Source organism: Scyliorhinus canicula, chromosome 5 (assembly GCF_902713615.1).
Source record: "Scyliorhinus canicula chromosome 5, sScyCan1.1, whole genome shotgun sequence".
In the NCBI taxonomy this organism is placed as follows: domain Eukaryota; kingdom Metazoa; phylum Chordata; class Chondrichthyes; order Carcharhiniformes; family Scyliorhinidae; genus Scyliorhinus; species Scyliorhinus canicula.
This window is the reverse complement of record NC_052150.1, coordinates 165,609,168-165,632,591: the sequence shown is the minus strand read 5'-3', so window position 1 is coordinate 165,632,591 and position 23,424 is coordinate 165,609,168. Positions and strand designations below refer to the sequence as shown.

At 49.6% G+C, this 23,424-nt stretch overlaps 1 protein-coding gene across 9 annotated transcripts in view; it reads right to left on the bottom strand.

Annotated features, from left to right (window-relative positions):
* The window catches only part of rundc3b (RUN domain containing 3b), a 146,321-nt gene that overhangs the window by 5,213 nt on the left and 117,684 nt on the right, over positions 1-23,424 (bottom strand). For 3 of the 9 annotated variants that reach the window (XM_038797979.1, XM_038797981.1, XM_038797983.1), the window contains exons 9-10: positions 18,701-18,859; positions 11,737-11,855 (exon numbers count right to left, since the gene is read on the bottom strand). In XM_038797979.1, coding sequence (XP_038653907.1) covers positions 11,737-11,855; positions 18,701-18,859 — 278 coding nt within the window. Of the gene's footprint in view, positions 1-4,571; positions 4,683-9,863; positions 9,992-11,736; positions 11,856-18,700; positions 18,860-23,424 lie in introns of those variants that run through there. The other 6 variants (XM_038797980.1, XM_038797982.1, XM_038797986.1 and 3 more) reach the window with 4 other exon arrangements.

Below are 23,424 nucleotides of genomic sequence, written 5' to 3'. Positions count from 1 at the left end.
GGGATTGAGGGGAAACTGGATTTTGGGGAACTGCGTCAGAAGGGTGGGGTGTGGCAGTGTGAAAGCGCGGGCTTTCCGCTGGTCTCCCGCGCTGCGGGGCAGGGGGGGTGGAGCTTGCGATGGGGGCGGGGCCTCTACGGGTCTTTTTTCCCGCGCTGCAGTAATGCCAAGGAGGTGTGGCAAGAGGGGGATGACCCCAAGCCGGGCGGGGATAGGTTTTGGCGGGAGCTGCCGGGGTCAGCAGAAGTCAGCTGACTCACGGAAGTACCATGGAGGGTGCGTCGCGGCTAGGAGGGGTCCTAGCCTGGGGGGGGGGGGGGATACCGGGTTGCTGCTGGAACGACCAGGAAGGATCCGATGGGGGCCGGGGGGGAAGAGGAGAGGCGCTATCGCCATGGGGAACGGGTCGGGCGGGGTGTGCTGGCCTGGGGCGAACATCTGCCAAGCTATGGCTAGTCGGCAGGGGAGGGGGGCGGGTTGCCCTCTGATCCGGCTGATTACCTGGAACGTGAGGGGGCTGAACGGGCTGGTTAAGAGAACCAGGGTGGTCTCCCATCTAAGGGGGTTGAAGGCGAACGTGGCTATGCTCCAGGAGACCCACCTGAAGGTGGCGGACCAGGTCCGTCTGAGGAAGGGGTGGGTGGGGCAGGTTTATCATTCAGGATTGGACGCGAAGAACCGGGGGGTGGCGATTCTAGTGGGGAAGAGGGTGGCGTTTGAGGCGGCTGAGGTGGTGTCGGACAAGGAGGGCAGATATATCATGGTGAGGGGTAGGCTGCAGGGAGAGAAGGTGGTGCTGGTGAACGTATATGCCCCGAATTGGGATGATGCTGGCTTCATGAGGCGATTGTTGGGCCGCATCCCGGGCCTGGAGGCAGGGGGCCTGATCATGGGGGGAGATTTTAACACAGTGCTGGATCCCACACTGGACCGGTCCAGTTCAAGGACGGATAGGAGACCGGCGGTGGCCAAAGTGCTGAGGGGATACATGGACCAGATGGGAGGGGTGGATCCCTGGAGGTTTGGGAGACCGAGAGCGCGGGCGTATTCCTTTTTCTCTCACGTCCATAGGGTTTATTCCCGGATAGACTTTTTTGTCCTGAGCAGGGGATTGATCCCGAGGGTGCAGGATGCCGAGTATTCGGCCATAGCGATTTCGGACCATGCACCGCACTGGATTGATCTGGAGATGGGGGAGGCACGGGACCAGCGCCCGCTCTGGCGCCTGGATGTGGTGATGCTGGCGGAGGAGGAGGTGTGTAAGAGGGTTCGGAGAAGCATTGAGGGGTATCTGGATACCAATGATACGGGGGAGGTCCAGGTGGGGATGGTCTGGGAGGCTCTGAAAGCAGTGATCCGGGGGGAGCTGATCTCCATCCGGGCCCACAGGGAAAGGAGGGAGAGGAAGGAGAGGGAGAGACTGGTGGGAGAGCTTCTGGAGGTGGACAGGAGATATGCGGAGGCACCGGAGGAAGGGTTGCTGGGAGAACGGCGCAGGTTGCAGGCCAATTTTGACTTGTTGACCACCAGAAAGGCGGAGACACAGTGGAGGAGGGCGCAGGGCGCGGTATATGAGTATGGAGAGAAGGCGAGCAGGATGTTGGCGCATCAGCTCCATAGGCGAGATGCGGCTAGGGAAATTGGGGGAGTGAAGGATGGGGGTGGAAATGTAGTGCAGAAGGGGACAGAAGTAAACGGGGTCTTTAGGGACTTTTACGAGGGATTGTACCAGTCGGAACCTCCGAGGGGGAGAGAGGGGATGGAGAGCTTCATGAACAGGCTGTGTTTCCCAAGGGTTCAAGAGAGGCTGGTTGAGGGGCTGGGGGCGCCAATAGAGTTGGAGGAGCTAGTCAGTGGGATCGGGCAAATGCAGTCAGGTAAGGCCCCGGGGCCGGACGGGTTCCCGGCAGAATTTTACAAAACATGCGGACCTGGTGGGTCCCCTGCTGGTGCGAACTTTCAATGAGGCGTGGGAGGGGAGGGCTTTGCCCCCGACGATGTCGCGGGCACTGATCTCTTTGATCCTAAAAACGGGATAAGGACCCCTTGCAGTGCGGATCATATAGGCCTATCTCACTCCTTAACGTAGACGCTAAGTTGCTGGCGAAGATCCTGGCTACCAGGATAGAGGATTGTGTGCCAGAGGTAATTCATGAAGATCAGACAGGGTTTGTCAAGGGGCGGCAGCTCAACACGAATGTGCGGAGACTGCTCAATGTTATCATGATGCCGGCAGTGGAGGGGGAGGCGGAGATAGTGGTGGCGCTGGATGCAGAGAAGGCGTTTGATAGAGTTGAGTGGGGGTACCTGTGGGAGGTGCTGGAGAGGTTTGGATTTGGGGAGGGATTCATCAAATGGGTGAGGCTGCTTTACGCGGCGCCGATGGCGAGTGTAGTCACAAATGGAAGGAGATCGGAGTATTTTAGGCTTTATCGTGGGACCAGGCAGGGGTGTCCCCTGTCCCCCCCTGCTCTTTGCACTGGCGATTGAACCGCTGGCCATGGCGTTGAGGGAGTCTGGGAAGTGGAGGGGTCTGATGCGGGGGGGGGGGGGAGGAGCACCGGGTATCGCTGTATGCGGACGACCTGCTGTTATATGTGGCGGACCCAGAGGGGGGAATGCCGGGGGTGATGGAACTGTTAGCGGAATTTGGGGGCTTCTCGGGCTATAAGCTGAATTTAGGAAAGAGCGAGGTATTTGTAGTGCACCCGGGAGATCAGGAGGAGGGAATTGGGAGGCTCCCCTTCAGGAGGGCAGTGAAGAGTTTCAGGTACCTGGGGGTGCAGGTGGCCAGGAGTTGGGGGGCTCTTCATAAGCTTAACTTCACCAGACTAGTGGAGCAGATGGAGGAGGAATTTAAAAGGTGGGACATGGTGCCGCTATCGCTGGCGGGCAGAGTGCAATCCGTCAAAATGACGGTTCTCCCGAGGTTCTTGTTCCTCTTCCAGTGCTTGCCCATCTTTATCCCTAGGGCCTTTTTTAAAAAGGGTGACCAGCAGCATCATGGGATTTGTTTGGGCGCATGGCACCCCGAGGGTGAAGAGGGTCTTCTTGGAGCGGAGTAGGGATGGGGGGGGGGTTGGGGGCTGGCATTGCCCAACCTCTCGGGGTACTACTGGGCGGCCAACGTGTCGATGGTGCGTAAGTGGGTGATGGAGGGGGAGGGGGCAGCATGGAAACGGATGGAGAGGGCGTCCTTTCGGGATACAAGCCTGGGGGCCCTGGTAACGGCGCCGTGGCCGCTCCCTCCCACGAGGTATACCACGAGTCCGGTGGTGGCGGCTACCCTCAAGATTTGGGGGCAGTGGAGGCGACATAGGGGAGCTCGATGGAGGCTCCGTTAAGGGGGAACCATAGGTTCGTCCCGGGGAACATGGATGGGGGATTTCGGGGATGGTATAGAGCGGGCATTAGACAGCTGAAGGACCTGTTTATCGACGGAAGGTTTGCGAGCCTGGGGGAGTTGGAGAAATTTGGGCTCCCGCCGGGAAACATGTTTAGATATCTGCAGGAAAAAGGCATTTGCTAGACGACAGGTGGAGGGATTCCCTGCGCTCCCCGCGAAGGGGGTGAGTGACAGGGTGCTCTCGGGGGTCTGGGTCGGGGAGGGGAAGATATCCGATATCTACAAGCTTATGCAGGAGGTGGAAGAGGCGTCAGTAGAGGAGCTGAAAACGAAGTGGGAGGGGGAACTGGGGGAACAGATCGAAGACGGGACATGGGCTGATGCCCTGGAGAGGGTAAATTCTTCCTCCTCGTGTGCACGGCTTAGCCTCATCCAATTCAAGGTGCTGCATAGGGCCCACATGACTGGGACGAGGATGAGTAGGTTCTTTGGGGGTGAAGATAGGTGTGCCAGGTGCTCGGGGAGTCCAGCGAACCATGCCCATATGTTCTGGGCATGCCCGGCATTGGAGGAGTTCTGGAAGGGGGTGGCGAGGACGGTGTCAAGGGTGGTGGGATCCAGGGTCAAGCCAGGATGGGGACTCGCGATCTTTGGGGTTGGGGTAGAGCCGGGAGTGCAGGAGGCGAAAGAGGCCGGTGTGCTGGCCTTTGCGTCCCTAGTAGCCCGGCGAAGGATTTTGCTACAGTGGAAGGACGCGAGGCCCCCAAGCGTGGAGACCTGGATCAATGACATGGCGGGCTTCATTAAGCTTGAGAAGGTTAAATTCGCCCTGAGAGGATCGGTGCAAGGGTTCTTTAAACAGTGGCAACCTTTCCTCGACTTTCTGGCTGAACGATAGGGTACTGGGACAGTAGCAGCAGCAACCCGGGGGGGTGGGGACGTTGATTATGTTGGTTTATTTTATTTAAATTTGATTTATCTAATTTTAATTTATGGTTAAGTTCTCTTGTTTTTTGGGGGGGGGTGGGGGGAGTGTGATACATGTGATGTTACGGTATGGGGGGAATTGTGGGTGTTATGGGGCTGTTAGTTGCATATTACTGCTTTTTGCTATACTTGTTATATTTTTATATTTTCTGTAAAAAATTCCAATAAAAATTATTTTAAAAAAAAAGAATGCAGGCTGCGGAGAGCACCATGGATGGCAGTTTTAGAGATGTGCACACCTAAAGAGCTGGCAGATAGATGGGTGCTCACTAGAAGGGGCAGGCAGTCAGTGCAGAAATCCCCTGTGGCTGTCCTCCTCTCTCACAGGTATACCGTCTTGGGGGAGGGCATATCAGAGGAAAACAACAGCAGTCAGAACAGTGGCACCAGAACTGGCTCTATTGCTTAGCAGGGAAGGACAAAGTGCAGGAAAACGATTGTTATAGGGGACTCTGTAGTAAGGGGCACAGATAGGCGCTTCTGTGGATGTGAAAGACTCCAGGATGGTATGTTGCCTCCCTGGTGCCAGGGTCAAGGATGTTGCTGAACAAACACAGGCCATCCTCACGGGGGAGGGTGAAAAGCTAGAGGTTCCAGTACACATAGGTACTAACAACATAGGCAGGAACAGTGATGAGGTCCTGCAGAAGGAGTTCAGGGAGTTAGGCAGTAAGCTAAAAAGCAGGATCTCTAGGTTTGTAATCTCAGGATTACTCCCTGTGCCACGTGCCAGTGAGACTAGAAATAGGAGGATGGTGCAGCTAAACATGTGGCTAAACTGGTGGTGTAGGAGGGAGGGTTTCAGATTTCTGCACCATTGGGATCTATTCCAGGCAGGTGGGACCTGTACAAGAAGGACATGTTGCATCTAAACTCAAGGGGGCACCAATATCCTCTGGAGTCACTCTGGAGGATTTAAACTAGTATGGCAGGGGGGTGGGAACCAGAATGTGAGCTTAGAAGGTGTAATAATTGAAGGGGAAGTAGAGAACTAAAATAAGAGAACAATAAGAGAACACCCTGATTGTTCAAAGGCAATGGTCTGAAGTGTATTTGTTTCTACGGCATAAGTATAGCAGGTATGGCAGGTGAACAATCACTGTACCAGCCTCCCCGAACAGGCGCCTAGGAATGTGGCGACTAGGGGCTTTTCACAGTAACTTCATTTGAAACCTACTTGTGACAATAAGCGATTTTCATTTTCATTCACTGTGGCTATCACAGAAACGTGGTTAAAGGAAGGGTAGAATTGGCAGCTGAACGTTAGAGAATATAGATGCTTCAGGAGAGTTAGAATAGAATAGAACAGCACAGAACAGGCCCTTCGGCCCTCGATGTTGTGCCGAGCAATGATCACCCTACTTAAACCCACGTAACCCGTATCCCAACAATCCCCCCATTAACCTTACACTACGGGCAATTTAGAATGGCCAATCCACCTAACCTGCACATCTTTGGACTGTGGGAGGAAACCGGAGCACCCGGAGGAAACCCACGCACACACAGGGAGGACGTGCAGACTCCACACAGACAGTGACCCAGCCGGGAATCAAACCTGGGACCCTGGAGCTGTGAAGCATTGATGCTAACCACCATGCTACCGTGAGGCCCCTAAATAAAAGATAAAAGGGATTAAAACGGGTGGGGGAGTAGCATTACTGGTTAAGGAAAGTATTATAGCCGTATTGCGAGAGGTTTATATAATGAGGCAATCTGGGTAGAGCTCAGGGACAGGAAGGAGGCAATTACACTTGGGGGTTTATTACAGGCCCCCCCAACTGCCAGCGAGAGATAGAGGAGCAGATAGGGAGAGAGATTTTGAATAGGTGCAATAGTAACAGGGTTGTTTGGTAGGGGATTTTAACTTCCCCTATATTGACTGGAACTCACTTAGGGGCTTGGATGGGGTAGAGTTTGTAAGGTGCATCCAGGAAGGCTTTTTTATGCAATATGTAGATAGTCCAACTGGGGAAGGGGCAGTACTGGACCTGGTATTGGGGAATGAGCTTAGGTGGTTAAGGTTTCAGTAGGGGAACCTTTTGGGAGTACTGACCACAATTCTGTAATTTAGGTACTTTTGGATAGGGATGAGGATTAAGGTGCTAAACTGGGGAAAGGCAAATTACAATAACTTTAGACAGGAATTGAAGAATTTGGATTGGGTGCGGCTGTTGGAGGGTAAAGGACGTCTTACAAGCGACAGTTGATTAGGATTCACAAAAGTCACGTTCCTGAGAACAAAGGATAACTTTAGGGAGCCTTGGATAATGAGGGATATTGTGAAACCTCGTCAAAAAAAAAAAGGAGGCTTTTGCATGGTCTAGAAGGGTGGGTGTAGTCGAAACCCTTGAGTATAAAGAAAGTAGGAAGGTACCTAACCAGGAAATTAGGAGATATATTCGTCCATATTATTCGTCCACATTAAACACCTGTTGCCACCTTTACAACCTGCCTCCGTGTTCTCTCTGAGGGGTGGGCGTTACCCTGGGTGGGCCATCGGCGGGTTGTGGCGCTCATGGTTGGTGTCAATCTGTAGAACCAGAGGCCAACGTGCCTGCTTAGTGGGGTGCGCAGGATGATGGCTGCCTTGCAGACCGCGGGAATGGCGGTCCGTGCCTGGACATCGCCCCAGTCCCATGAGAGGTCATCCTGTACATTCGGCTTGTTCCCCCAGCCCTGGCAGGGCTCCCCCACCCCAGCCAGTGTCTGACCCGGCAGCCTGCAGTCGCTCCTCTCCATGTCCTACCTCCTCTCTCTCAGCAGCCACCATGGAGGTTGCAAAAGCACAAATGAATGGCGCCGTCGGGAACTCGGCCCATCGGAGGTGAAAATCATGGAAGCCCTGGAGAATACCAGGGCAGGCCCACTACTGATGTGCAAACGGTATATATTGCACGTACATTCCAGAACGTATAGGCGCCTCTGTCGAGGTGACGGAGAATCGCAGTTTGGCATCACATTGGCGCCTGCCGCGATTTTGGCACTGGAACCACCATGGGTGGGTTTCTCCGTTGGCCTATCCTGAAATTGGGAAAGGCGAATGGGCGAAGAATGTTCGAACATTAGCAGCCGCGCTTCATATAGCAGCCGAACCCACAATGAAAATGAAGGCACAATCCTAAACTTCTCCAGAACCGCAAACAAGTAGCTCCATTCAATCCTATTGAACGCCGTTTCGACATCTAGAGACTCGATAATCTCAGTTTCTGGTCCCACCGCTAATGTAAGAACTACATTAAGTAATTGCCTCACACTGGACGACCACCTCCTGCCATTTACAAACCAGTATAGTCTTCCCCACTACATCCGGGATTCAGGGCCCAGCCTCATGACTAGGATTTTAGCCAAAGGTTTGCGCCCACAAAAGCAGAGAATTTGGGGTGTATGACCCACTCTCTAAAGCTCTTGTCGTTCTTCAGAAGGAGGGAGATGGACGCCTGCTTCAACGTCGCAGAAAGGGAACCCTGCACCAATTGATGTTTGTGTCAGACCTGCTGGAGTATGGGTAGGATCATGGGAATATTGGAGAGGTTTGGGCCTTCTCTGGGGAGAAGTTAAATGTCGGGGAAGGCAAGGCGTTTCCGGTGAATGTGGTGGGGTGGGGGGCCAACTTGGGGGTGTTGCCATTCATGGTAGCTCGGGAAAGGTGTAAGTATTTGGGGATACAGATGGCGAGGAAATTAACTACGATGCACAGGTGGAATTTGACAACATTGGTGGAGGAGATATGGGGGGATTTTAAGAGATGGGACACATTACACCTGACACTGGCAGGGAGGCTGCAGATGGTGAAGATGAATGTGCTACCAAGTTTCCGGTTTGTTTTCCAAACCCTCCCGATCTTTCCACGGATTTTCTTGCGGAAACTGGAGACAGTGATTTTGGAGTTTATATGGTCAGGGAAGGTGCTGAGGGTAAAGAGGGCCATGTTGCAGAGGTAGAGGCAGTAAGGGGGTTGGTGCTCCCGAACCTGCTGCACTGCCAGGGAAGCTAATGGTTCAATATGGAGGAAGAGTACTGTAGGGGATACAGTCTGAGGGCTATGGTGATGGCTCAGCTGCCACTAGCTCCAGGGACGTATACAGGGAACCCCCGTGGTACAGTCGATGGTCAGGCTGTGGAGACACCAAGTTCGAGGGGATGTCGGTGTTGGCACCACTGTGCGGGAAACACAGGTTTAAGCTGGGAGAGATGTATGGTTTGTGGAGGGAGGCGGGGCTGGTGAGTGTGAGAGACTTGTATCTGGAAGGGTAGTTTTCAGGTCTGGATGAGTTGTGGGAGAGGTTTAAATTGCTGAGGGAGTGAATTTAGATCTGTGCAGGTGAGACTTTTTTTAAATTTAGAGTACCTAATTTTGTTTTCCAATTAAGGGGCAATTTAGCATGGCCAATCCACCTAACCTGCACATTTTGGGTTGTGGGGGTGAAACCCATGCAGACATGGGGAGAATGTGCAAACTCCACACGGACAGTGACCCAGGGCCGGGATTCAAACCCGGGTTCGCAGCACCGTAGTCCCAGTGCTAAACAATGCGCCATGTGCCACCCGCAGGTGAGAGACTTAAGAAAGGAGTGGAGGACGTTTCTCAGGTTTCCGGGGTATACCGTATTGAAGCAACTGCTCTTCCCGGATGAGTCAAGAGTAGGAGAGAGTAGGATTGGGGACATATATGGGGGGGGCGGTTTACACAGATGGTGAGGGTCAAGAACAAACGTGAGGAGGAGTTGGGGGGAGAAATAGGCAGAGGACTGTGGTGTTAGGCGACGTGCAAGGTGAATTCAACCTCCTCCCGTGCGAGGATGAGCTTCATTCAGGTCAAGGTGGTGAACAGAGTGCATATGACCCGGGCAAGGATGAGCAGGTTTTTCCAAGGGGTGGCAGATGAGTGCGAGAAGTGTGAGCGAGGGCCGGTGAACGATGCACATATGTTCTGGGAGAAGTTGGAGAGATACTGGGAAGCAGTATTCAGGACGCTATCAAAGATTGTGGAGGTGTAAGTCATGCCAGACCCAAAGGTAGCGATCTTTGGGGTATGGGAAATGCCTGTGCTGCTGGAGGGGGGGGGGGAGGGGGGAGGGGCCCAAATGTTGCGGCCTTCACCTCTCTAATTGCCCAGCGAAGGATCTGGGTGAATTCGAGGTTGGATATGCCATCAGGGATGGCACATGACTGGGGGAGCTATATGACTTTCTTTGGTTGGAAAAGATCAAATTTGAGTTGGGGGGGGTTGACGGAGGGCTTTGATTCGTGACAATGATTCGTGGGGATTGTTCGTGGCAATGTTTGAGGAACCGTTTGTCGCAGGGGATGGGGTAAAAAAGGGGAAACTTTGTACAAATAGAAGGTCTGTATGCAAAACTGGCTGGGGGCCTGACTAATATACCAAGTTGGACATGAGCCACACACACCTACTAACAATTGGAACTAGATGAGGCGTCAAGAACTTGTGTCACCATAAACACCCACAAAGGACTGTATCAATATACACATTACCCTGTAGAGTTTAGTCAGCATGTGCCATCTTTGGAAAGCTTACTGCAATGGTTGTCCAAAGTTATTGTTTACTTCGATAATGACCTGTTTACAGGATTCACTGAGATGGGGTATCTGGCAAATCAGGATGAAGATTTAAAGACTTTCCAGGACGCAAGAGTGCCCCTGAAGAGAGAAAAGAGCAGCTTTCAGGCAAACAAAGTGGCTTATCCTGGATACAGGGTGGATGCTCAGGGGCTACAACAATGGAAGGTAAAACGAGAGTCATTAAAGAAGCACTAGCCCCTAAGACTGTCTCAGAACTCCAGTCTTTCCTGGGACTAGTTAAGGACTACGGACGGTTCCTCCCTTACCTATCAATGTTGCTAGCTCCATTACATGTGTTGAAGAAACGCCAAAAATGGGACAGGAAGAATTCACAAAATCTTTCAATCAAGTGAAGCATGTGGGGGCAACATGGTGGCACAATGCTTAGCAATGCTGCCTCACAACACTGAGGTCCCAGGTTCGATCCCAGCTCTGGGTCACTGTCCGTGTGAAGTTTGCACATTCTCCCCGTGTTTGCGTGGGTTTTGCCCCCACAACCCAAAGATGTGCAGGGTAGGTGGATTGGCCATGCTAAATTGCCCATTTATTGGAAAAAAGGAATTGGGTACACTAAAAAAAAAAAAAATTTTTTAATTGTTTTTCAAAGTGAAGCAAGTGCTTCAATCTTCAAGTTTATTAGTACATTTTGATTTAAAGAGAAAAAAAAAGAGTGCTTATGTGTGATGTGTCACCGAATTGATTTGGGGCTGTGTTACCCCATGAAATGAAAGACGGGTCTGAGAGATCCATTGGATTTACATCAAGAATTTTATCTGATGTAGAAAGGAGATATTCACAGATTGAAAAGGAAGGATTGCCATCATTCATGGCATTAAGAAATTTCACCAATATGTACACAGCCGCCACTTCACCATTATTACATATCATAAAGTCTTATTTAAGACTTTTGAAACCTAAGACGGATGATGCAATCCTTTGGGGCATGGTCGTCCCCGAACCAGGAAGACGGTTGTCACTAGAAGAGTTACATAGTGTTCATCTGGGCGTATCAAAGATAAAAATGTTAGTGAGAAGCGATGTCTGGTGGGTTGGGATTGGAACAAACATAGAACAGATTGTAAAACAGTGCAACAAAGAGAATCATCAAAACTCAAAGTTAGCTCCCTTCTCTCACCACAGATGCGGACACACCTGCTGAGATTATCCAGTATTTTCGGGTTCTGTCTCAGATTCCAGCATCTGCAGTAATTTGCTTTTATCTTAGTGAAGAAGCACGTGGACCATTTGAGAAGGCGGGAGCCACCCAGAATGCCAGTGCTGCTGCCTAATCCAGTTGTGCCACAAAGTAGTGAGGTGGCTGAACAACCAGTGGCAGTTCAAAGTGCTACTCCCACAAGAGAGTGAGACACAGATTCCAGAGGAGAGTCCGAGTGAGATAATTGCAGTGGAATCTACCTCGACAGTCGAGCCGCAGCCAGTTCACTCCCAGAGGAATCATAGCATTTACAGTGCAGAAGGAGGCCATTCGGTCCATCGAGTCTGCATCGGCTCTTGGAAAGAGCACCCTACCCAAGCCCACACCTCCACCCTATCCCCATAACCCAGTAACCCCATCCAACACGAAGGGCAATTTTGGACACCAAGGGCAATTTAGCATGGCCAATCAACCTAACCTGCACATATCTGGACTGTGGGAGGAAACCGGAGCACCCGGAGGAAACCCACGCACACACGGGGAGGACGTGCAGACACCACACAGACAGTGACCCATCCGGGAATCGAACCTGGGACCCTGGAGCTGTGAAGCATTTATGCTAACCACCATGCTACCGTGCTGCCCTTTCTTCCTTTACTACACTTACCATCACTTTTTGAGTTTCCATGCCTTCCCACCCCCTCTTTCTGTGGATGCAATGGATCCAGTGAAGTTGAAGAAAGACTGATCTCTGTTGAGAGTTGTTCCAAACTTTGAAAACTGTGCCTGCAAAAAAAATGCACAACAATTGGAAGCTTGCCAAGATTGTGAGAAAGTAAATCTGAAATAGTCATGTCTTTAAACTACAAGCATTGCAGACTACTTATCTCCTCAACAAACTACTTCCTTTCTCCATTTCAATACTATATTACTGATGACTATGCAAGATTTACTGAGAACAGTAACACTTTATAAACAACAATCACTTTCTAAAAGAAAAGAAAATTACTGCGGATGCTGGAATCTGAAACCAAAAAGAAAATGCTGGAAATTTTCAGCAGATCTGGCAGCATCTGTAAGGACAGAAAAGAGCTCACGTTTCGAGTCCAGATGACCCTTTGTCACAGAGAAAGTGGGAAATATTTATACTGCGGAGCGAGAATGAAAGATGAGTCAGAGCCACAGAAACCCAGGAAAACCGGGTGCTAATAGCCACAGCAAGCAAGGGGAAAGAGTGCTAATGGCAGTCCCCAAAGGGAACAAAAGGTGTGAAAGGTCAAAGTGCAGAGAAACTAACATCAGAGGGTAAACTGTGACAGATGTAGATGTGGGGGAGGATCTGGTGTTAAAAACAGACATGTGGGCATGGGAGCAGGATCTTGTGTTAAAAACAAAGGACCCTTCTCCCGTGCCCACATGCTATCCTTAGCCTGCTACAATGTTTCAGTGAAGCTCAACGCAAACTGGAGAAGCAGCATCTCATCTTCCGGTTGGGCATGCTACAGCCTTCCGGTCTCAACATCGAATTCAACAACTTCAGATGATTAGCTCTACCCCACCTCGACCCATTTGTTTTCATCCCATTTAATTTCAACTGTTTTTTACCATTTCTTTCTCTCTCGTCTTTCTTTATATATATTCAACCCCCCATCTTATCCATCTTTCGTTACCCTTTCTCCCCTTTGCTTCCCCCTTCCCCCACATCTACATCTGTCACGGTTTATCCTGATGTTAGTTTCTCTGCAGTTTGGCCTTTCACACAGAACATCCAGATAGTGGGATTGCCTGAGGGGTTTCAGGACAATGTCCCCATGGAATCCCCATAGGAGGGAACTGAAGAAAGGGATTAGGAGAGCTAAGAGAGGGCATGAAAAATCTTTGGCGGGTAGGATCAAGGAAAACCCCAAGGCCTTTTACACATATGTGAGAAATATGAGAATGACTAGAGCGAGGGTAGGTCCGATTAAGGACAGTAGCGGGAGATTGTGTATTGAGTCTGAAGAGATAGGAGAGGTCTTGAACAAGTATTTTTCTTCAGTATTTACAAATGAGAGGGGCCATATTGTTGGAGAGGACAGCGTGAAGCAGACTGATAAGCTTGAGATACTTGTCAGGAAGGAAGATGTGTTGCACGTTTTGAAAAACTTGAGGATAGACAAGTCCCCCGGGCCTGACGGGATATATCCAAGGATTCTATGGGAAGCAAGAAATGAAATTGCAGAGCCGTTGGCAATGATCTTTTCGTCCTCGCTGTCAACAGGGGTGGTACCAGAGGATTGGAGAGTGGCAAATGTCGTGCCCCTGTTCAAAAAGGGAATAGGGATAACCCTGGGAATTACAGGCCAGTTAGTCTTACTTTGGTGGTAGGCAAAGTAATGGAAAGGGTACTGAGGGATAGGATTTCTGGGCATCTGGAAAGGCATTGCTTGATTAGGGATAGTCAGCACGGATTTGTATGGGGTAGGTCTTGCCTTACAAGTCTTATTGACTTCTTTGAGGAGGTGACCAAGCACGTGGATGAAGGTAAATCAATGGATGTAGTGTACATGGATTTTAGTAACGCATTTGATAAGGTTCCCCATGGTAGACTTATGCAGAAAGTAAGGAGGCATGGGATAGTGGGAAATTTGGCCAGTTGGATAACAAACTGGCTAACCGATAGAAGACAGAGTGGCGGTGGATGGCAAATATTCAGCCTGGAGCCCAGTTATCAGTGGCGTACCACAGGGATCAGTTCTGGGTCCTCTGCTGTTTGTGATTTTCATTAACGACTTGGATGAGGGAGTTGAAGGGTGGGTCAGTAAATTTGCAGATGATACGAAGATTTGTGGAGTTGTGGATAGTGAGGAGGGCTGTTGTCGGCTTCAAAGAGACATAGATAGAATGCAGAGCTGGGCTGAGAAGTGGCAGATGGAGTTTAACCCTGACAAGTGTGAGGTTGTCCATTTTGGAAGCACAAATATGAATGCGGAATACAGGGTTAATGGTAGGGTTCTTGGCAATGTGGAGGAGCAGAGAGATCTTGGGGTCTATGTTCATAGATCTTTGAAAGTTGCCACTCAAGTGGATAGAGCTGTGAAGAAGGCCTATGGTGTGCTAGCGTTCATTAGCAGAGGGATTGAATTTAAGAGCCGTGAGGTGATGATGCAGCTGTACAAAACCTTGGTCAGGCCACATTTGGAGTACTGTGTGCAGTTCTGGTCACCTCATTTTAGGAAGGATGTGGAAGCTTTGGAAAAGGTGCAAAGGAGATTTACCAGGATGTTGCCTTGAATGGAGAGTAGGTCATACGAGGAAAGGTTGAGGGTGCTAGGCCTTTTCTCATTAGAACAGAGAAGGATGAGGGGCGACTTGATAGAGGTTTATAAGATGATTAGGGGAATAGATAGATTAGACAGTCAGAGACTTTTTCCCCGGGTGGAACACACCATTACAAGGGGACATAAATTTAAGATAAATGGTGGAAGATATAGAGGGGATGTCAGAGGTAGGTTCTTTACCCAGAGAGTAGTGGGGGCATGGAATGCACTGCCTGTGGAAGTAGTTGAGTCGGAAAAGTTAGGGACCTTCAAGCGGCTATTGGATAGGTACATGGATTAGGGTAGAATAATGGAGTGTAGGTTAACTTCTTAAGGGCAGCACGGTAGCATTGTGGATAGCACAATTACTGCACAGCTCCAGGGTCCCAAGTTCGATTTCGACTTGGGTCACTGTCTGTGTGGAGTCTGCACATCCTCCCCGTGACTGCGTGGGTTTCCTCCCACAGTCCAAAGATGTGCAGGTTGGGTGGATTGGCCATGAAAAATTGTCCAAAATTCTATGATTAACCTAGGACAAAAGTTCGGCGCAACATCGTGGGCCGAAGGGCCTGTTCTGTGCTGTATTTCTCTATCTATCTCTATCTATCTTCTCCAATACCTCTCGGACATGTTCTTCAAGTTGATCCCCACTTGAACTGGACCGGGTCCATTACTTACTTTGGCCGAAACCTCGATCTGAAGATCCATCGCATGCAGTGACTTATAATAATATCCACTCATGTATATCATGAGATGCAGACAGGAAGTGAATGACACATAGAATAACCAATGAACACACACCACACAGAACAGCCAATCACCAGACAGAACACCACTATAAAGCCCACAGGGCATAAAGGCTCTCTCTCTCTCAGGACACGGCCAGGGAGATGGTCGCAGTGCACAGGCCAATGAACATCATCACCATGTGATAGAGAGCTAGTCTGGTCAAGCCAGTAGGAGGTTATCAGTTAGGTTAATAGAGCGTCAACCCACAGCAGATTATATACAGTAATCAACAGGTTCAATAAACAGTGTTGGACCATCTCCTGGGTCGGAAACCTGTTTCTCGTTTTACTGCATCCAGTTGCAGTCGTTGTTAGACCAACACAGATAACACATCAACGGTGAGATTTCACAGTTATAAGGAAAGGTAGAGTGTCCTGAGACGGGCAAGGGAGCAATGCGATTTCAAATGGGAGGGCCAAGGCATCAGGACATGGGAAAGGAGTTCGCAAATAAGAGAGTCATGTTCAATTGAGTGAAGGCTGCCCTGTATAAAAGTGGAGCCAAGCTCGGGATGGGTGTGTCCAGCCCATCGGAGAAGACATTCGAGGACAGACAATTTTTGATATGCCGTGGTATATGGATGCCTTTTTAAAAAAGGCAAGTTGGGTGCAGTGCAATGTGGTTTATGGCTCTGTCAATGGGCATGTTGTAAGGCTTGTATTTATTGTTCTTGGGATGTTTTTTAAAAACTTGTTCGCTATATTAATATATGGTTTCCTTTGCTTTTTTTTTTTTAAATAGAAGAAAGAAAAGTTGTTTGTTTGGCACAACATTTAGTTGCTGGTGGGGTGCGCACGGCAAGTGAGGTTTTGGTAGTCTTTACTAGGGAGTTTAGTTAGTTAATGGGAGTGGTTTCGGAGGGTTTGTTGCAGCTCATTGTAATGGTTTTTCAACAATGAACTTAGTTTTTGTTAAATGTAGGTTTTGTTTGTGGGGAAGGGGTTGTTTGTTTTGCTTTTGGGTGTGGCCACATTCAATGGCAATGGCATTCTTGGGAGGGAGAGGGGTTAGGTTGCTGACGGTGTCTGTTGGGTTTCCTTTGTCCAGTCCTTTTTTCCTTTACCCTTTCAGTTCCCCTTGGTGGAAATTGCAGACCCCAGATTAAAGGGCATGGGGAGGATGGGAGGGGGGGAGGGGGGGGGGGGGGAGGTGGAAGAGAGAGAGAGAGAGAAGGGGGAGGGGGGGGGACCTCCAATCCGCTTGGTTACCGGAAACATTGGGGATTTGAATGGCCTAGTGAGGAGGTTGAGGGCATTTGCTGATTCAAGTTTTGCAAGAGAACTGCTTGTGGGTCAGGTTTCAGACCAGGCTGCATAAAGGGTGGGTGGGGCAAGTTTTTCATTCTGGTTTTGATCACCGAGCCAGGGGTACAGCGATTTTAAGAAACAAAATAATTCGGTTTTCCTCCTCTCAGATTATAGTCTACTCCAGTGGTTGATATGTTATAGTTTGTGGCGCCCTGTTGAGCACCCTGGTTGTATGGTCAACATTTATGCCCTCAACTGGGATGATACAAATTTTATTAACTCTCTGCTGGCCTCCCTCCATAGTCTCAACTCACATCAGCTCATTTTAGGTGGGTACCCGAATTATGTTTTGGACCCTAGAGTTGATCGTTTCCAGCCTACATCCCTAGTTCCATAGAGTATGGCCAGGGCATTGTCTTCTTTTATGACTCAGATGGGGAGGGCATGGGTCATTGGCACTTTATGCACCCAAATGATAGGGTTGTCTAATTTTCTTCCTACATGTCCACCAGGTATATTCCTGGATTGTTTTCTGTGTTTTGGATAAGGTTCGCTTCCCTACGGTGGTTACAGACAAGTACTCAGCAATTGTTATTTCAGACCATGCTCCACACTTTTGATTTGTTGCTAGAATTGAGCCCGACCCAGTATCCACCTGGAGGTTAAACATTAATAGCTGATTGAAAAAAAAATTTTGTTAACAAATGTCTACAGCCATAGGCGATTGTATAAAATCTAATAGGTCCGATTCAATTTCATCTTCCAAGTTGTAGGAGGCTCTTAAGGTGGACCTCAGAGGGAAATCATCTCTTCCAGGGCATATGTGTAGAAAAAAAACAGCTAGGTTCGAGTCACAGAGGCTGGTAGATTCCATTCTAGAGGTGGATCACCAGTACTCACTTGATCCTACTCGGAGCTATTGGCAAATAGTAAAAATTACAGACCCAATGTGAACTATTGTCTCCTGGCAGAGCGGTACATCAGTTACAACCCTCCAGGGGCACCTTCTATGCGTACAGGGATAAGGCATTGTCTTTTGGCAGGCAGCCTCTCAGGAGATCACTCAGTTACTTCATTCGGGCAGCAACCTTGTCCCCCCCCCCCCCCCCCAGGTCAACACTGTCATGATATGCAGACATGCAGATATTGATATCCAGACAGGCAGCTTATGAACACAGAACAGGACATGACCAATGAGCAGGCAGGACACTCAGGGGTGGTATGTCACTATAAAAGGCACGAGGCACTCGCACTCCACCTTTTTCCACTGATGAACATCTACAGAGTGAGTTAGGGTGTATGTACGGTATCATACCTCCAGCACATGGGTGAGAGCTAGTCTGGTTCAGTCAGACAGAGTAACCACACTTAGGTTAGCAGCCAGCCGAACTCAGAACTTTGCTATCTGTGCTGCTGGTTCAATAAATCAGATTGAACGAACTTCAAGGTCTGGAGTATCTTTTGGTTAAAGCTGCATCCAGTTGCAGCCTGTGTTATCCCAGAGTACATAACACATCAAACGCGGTTTTAAAATCTTTTTACCGCAATTCATATACATCAGGGCCCCCTGTGGATAATGTCCAATTGAATTCTACAAGTAGTTCTCAGAACAGCTTGTGCCATTGTTATTGAACATGTTTAATGATTCCCTCTCCTGGGGGTCATTGCATCTGACCCTCACTCAAGCTTCCATTTCCCTGCTTCTTAAGAAAGCCAAAATCCCGATAAAATGTGGTTCTTATCACCCTCTATTACTCTTGAATGCAGAAGGCAAGCTACTCGCTAAAGGTGTTGGCGCTGCAGTGGAAGCCTTGCCTCCCAAATATAATTTTGGAGGATCAAATAGGCTTCATGAAAGGTTAACACTTGTCTGCCAATATACGTCCAAAGATGTGCAGGTTAGCCATGATAAAGTACCCTAAGTGTCCAAAAACGCTAGCTGGAGTTACTGGGATACATGGATAAGGCAGAGGTGTGGGCTTTAGTTGGGTGCCCTTTCCAAGGGCCAGTGCATACTCGATGGGTCGAATGGCCTCGTCCTGCACTACCAAGTTCTCTGAAATGGCAACATCCCCAAGTTGGCCCCCAGCCCTGCCACATTAACTGGAAACACCTCGCTCTTCCTGACATTGGCAACAATGGTGAAGAGAGAGTGGAAATAAGATTATAGGTCAAACATCTTCCATCAAAAAAAAATATTTCTATGATCATACAGAGCAAGGCAGATTGATAAGATAAATAAACATTCTGAAGTTAGAATAGCCACACTAATTGTTAACATGAAATGTGCACATACTCATCCCATTGACCACACTGTTTTCTGTACAGAAGTGTATCCAAAGCAACAGCATCTGCATCTAGTGCTCCAGGGGAGGGCCATTGATTGGTGAGGTGTGCAGTTAATTCTTGTCTTGATCTCAAATCATTATTTTTTAACACCGCCCTGAAAGAAAATCTGTTCAATATGATTGTGGTAAGGAAGTTAATCTCCAAGCCTGCCCCAATTACTGAACGGTAGCTAGCACTCACCTATACAACCATGTGCTATATTTAGTGCTACTAATTTTCAACATTAAATATTTATTTACCTTCCAAGTATGACTGTGATTTCATTTTTGCAACCCGATGAGGAGGAAAACAAGACATTTTAAATAGTTGTTGCACACATCTATAATTGCCAGTTACGTTGCTACATCAATTCATTTCCAGTAATTAAATTATTTTACCTTTTTAATCGTTTTTAATTTGTGGTTCAAATCTGACAATATCTTCAAGAATTTTTTTTTAATCAATCTTTACTAAAGATTGACAATACCATCTACTACCTCTTTCTTCCATTGTCAGAGGAATTGTAATATAGAGAGAGTGCATATAATGAAACTCTTGAGGCCCCTCTAAATCACACCACAGCTACTGGAAACAACCTCAACACTGGTGAGGCAATGCACCTGCTTCCAAAGAAGAAGAGGACCAAAAGCTTTTCTGAACTGCTCTGAAATTAGTAGCTGCACTGGTACCATTTTTTAAAAAAACTTTCATTTGTGGTATTAAATGGTAATGGAATTTATGGCAGTAGACACGACTGACTGCCTCTGTTAGCCAGTGAGATGGAGCTTTCACCTTCTGACTTTCACCAACTCCCCTCCCACATCAGGAAAGGGCCATGACCCCAGAAATAACTGGCATCTGGAAGACCAAGCATTGATACCTAATCAGTAAATGTAATCTATAAGGAAGATGGATATGGTCCAGCACTGAGTCTTCCAGCATATTACAAAACTGCTCCTATTTTGGTTGTTCTGTTAAATAAGGACACCAACAATCATCGCTACACACAGAGTAGGTTGTATTGATTTAGGTCTAACTTATTTTGAAATACAGAACCTGTTTAATCACAACCATTTGGGGAAATGTTGCAAATTGTGATAACAAATATCATGTTGCCATGATAGGAAACAACCTTTTAATTTGATTAAATTTCATATGGTAAAAAGAGGACAATGTTTGGAAAACAAATACTCAGTAAGTGTCTTATGCAACTAAATTTTAAACGGTGAAGTTAATATAAAAGATATAACGTTTTGAAACTGAAAAAGAAATGTTCATGTCTCGGAGGATATTTTCTACACTGATCTTTACACTTCTGTGCAGCTAGCTTTTGGGTCCTCAATTACTTTGACTGCCAAGTATCCATCAGCTCACACAGTAATAGTTCTTGTTCCACCCTCTGAAAATATGACTTCCATTTCTCTCACACCCACACATCACTAACAACCAGGTATCAGCCAGGACAAAGCAGAAAAGCACACTGACCAATGAACCAAATCAAGTTGGAGAACTGAAAGATTTTAGTTCTGACGCTAACAATTGCACACAGAAACACTAAACGGTACAAAAGAGGCTTTATTACCGTGAGATGTTATTCCCTCAAGTGGAGCTGTAAAATGGCAGCTCAGGAGACCTCATGGATATTTATACTGCTTCCTGTGGGCGGAGCTAGCAGCAGGGGCTTACCGACAAACTATGCAGGGGCTTACCGACAAACCTGTAATAGCAGGTACTATTGTACATCCCCTAATAGAAGCACACTCTGACGGTTCGTTGAGAGCGACGCAGCAGCGGTGGCGACGTCTGCACAGGTGGTGTCGGCGTCGACAGCATCGGTGGTGGCGGTGTTGGTGCTGGCCAGTGGCTGGACGACTCCGGGAGCTTGCCGAAATCTTCCATGTCCTTTAGTGTGGGCAGGGGAACGAGGGATGGACCTGGTGGGGCTGATGTGGGCGCCGGGGAAAAGGAGGGTGGCGCGTGGGATCGGCACCCGAGGGAGCCAGGTCCCTGAGCAAGACTATATCCTGGCAGCTGTCAGCGAACTCCACGTAGGCATACTGGGGGTTCGCGTGGAGCAGGCGTACCCTGTCCACCAGAGGGTCCACCTTGTAGAGTCTGACATGCCTACGAAGTAGGACGGGCCCTGGAGCTGCGAGCCACGTCGGGAGCGACACCCCGGATGTAGACTTCCGAGGGAAGGTAAAAACATGGGGTGTGTTGTTAGTAGCGGTGCACAGCAGTGACCGAATGGAGTGGAGCGCATCAGGGAGGACCTGCTGCCAGTGAGTGGCTGGAAGGTTCCTGGTCCGTAGGGCCAGCTGGACGGCCCTCCATATCGTCCCGTTCTCCCTTTCTACCTGCCCATTTCCCCGGGGGTTGTAGCTGGTCGTCCTGCTGGAGGCGATACCCCTGCTGAGCAGGAACTGACGCAGCTCATCGCTCATGAACGAGGATCCCCTGTCACTGTAGATGTAGTCGGGGAAACCGAACAGAGCGAATATGGAATCGAGGGCCTTGATGACGGTGGCAGACGTTATATCCGGGCATGGAATGGCGAAGGGAAACCTAGAGAATTCATCGACCACACTAAGGATGTAGGTGTTGCGGTCGGTGGAGGGGAGGGGCCCTTTGAAATCCACGCTGAGGCGTTCAAAGGGGCGGGACGCTTTCACCAGGCGCGTGCGATCTGGCCGGTAGAAGTGCAGCTTGCAATCCGCACAGACCTGGCAGTCTCTGGTGACTGTCCGTACTTCCTCGACGGAGTAGGTCAGATTGCGGGCTTTCATTAGGTGGTACAAACGAGTGACCCCCGGATGGCAAAGGCTCTCGTGCAAGGCACGGAGCTGGTTCACTTGTGCGCTGGCACATGTACCTCGGGAGAGGGCGTCTGGGGGCTCGTTGAGCTTGCTGGGGCGATACAAGATCTCGTAATTATAGGTGGAGAGCTCGATTCTCCACCGCAAGATTTTATCGTTTTTGATCTTGCCCCACTCTGTGTTGTTGAACATGAAGGCAACCGACCGTTGGTCAGTGTGGAGGGTGAATCTCCTGCCGGTCAGGTAATGCCTCCAGTGCCGCACCGCCTCAATGATAGCCTGGGCCTCCTTTTCAACTGAGGAATGTCGAATTTCGGAGGCATGGAGGGTGCGGGAAAAGAATGCCACGGGTCTGCCTACCTGGTTTAGAGTGGCGGCAAGGGCGACATCTGAAGCGTTGCTCTCTACTTGGAAGGGCAGTGTATCATCTACTGCGTGCATACCGGCCTTGGCTATGTCTGAGCGAATACAGGTGAAGGCCTGTTGTGCCTCGGTCGCGAGGGGAAATTGCGTGGACTGGATCAGTGGACGGGCCTTGTCCACATATTGTGGGACCCACTGTGCGTAGTAAGAAAAGAACCCTAGGCATCGTTTGAGAGCCTTGGGGCAGTGGGGGAGGGGAAGCTCCATGAGGGGGCGCATGCGGCCGGGATCGTGCCCCAGTAGTCCATTTTGGACTACATAGCGAGGATGGCTAAGCGGTCTGTGCTGAATACGCACTTCTCCTTGTTACAAGTTAGATTGAGGAGAGATGCGGTGTGGAGAAATTTGGCACGGTTGGCGTCATGGTCCTGCTGGTCGTGGCCGCAGATGGTGACATTATCTAAGTACGGAAACGTGGCCCGCAGTCCTTACCGGTCAACCATTCGGTCCATTTCTCGTTGAAAGACCGAGACCCCATTAGTGACGCCGAAGGGAACCCTAAGGAATTGATAGAGGAGGCCGTCCTCCTCGAAGGCAGTGTAGGGACGGTCCGATTTACGGATGGGGAGCTGGTGGTAGGCGGATTTCAGGTCAATTGTTGAGAAGACCTGGAACTGTGCAATCTGATTGACCATATCAGATATGCGAGGGAGGGGGTACGCGTTGAGCTGCGTGTACCGGTTGATGGTCTGGCTGTAGTCCACGACCATCCTGTTTCTCCCCAGTTTTAACCACCACCACTTGAGCTCTCCAGGGGCTATTGCTGGCCTCGATAATACCCTCCCAAAGTAGCCGCTGGACTTCGGACCGGATGAAGGTCTTGTCCTGGGTACTGTACCGTCTGCTCCGGGTGGCTCTGGGTTTGCAATCTGCAGCCAGATTGGAAAAGAGGGAGGGAGGGTCAACCTTGAGGGTCGTGAGGCCGCAAATGGTGAGTGGGGGTAAGGGTCTGCTGAATTTGAGGGTGAGGCTCTGGAGGTTACATTGGAAGTCTAGGCCCAGTAAAAGTGTCGCACAGAGGTTGGGGAGAATGTACAGGCGGAAACGACTGAATTCCACACCTTGTACGGTGAGTCTGACCAGACAGAAGCCCCGGATCAGGACAGAGAGGGATCCGGAGGCCAGGGAGATCTGCTGGTTGGCGGGATGGACCGCGAGGGAGCAGCGCCTTACCGTGTCCGGATGAATGAAGCTATCGATGCTCCCGGAGTCAAGTAGGCAGTAGGTCACGTGGCCGTTGATGAGCACCGTCGTTGAAGCGGTGTCCAGGTTGCGAGGACGGGATTGGTCGAGCGTCATGGAGGCAAGTAACGGGCGATCGTCCGAAGATTCCGATGCATAGCGGCAGCGACCCGGGTCCCGTGATCCAGTCCCGAGGGGAGGACAAAATGGCGGCGTCCGGAGTAACTGCGGGGAAGAAAATGGTGGTGCCCATGCAGCTCACGTTGTGGGG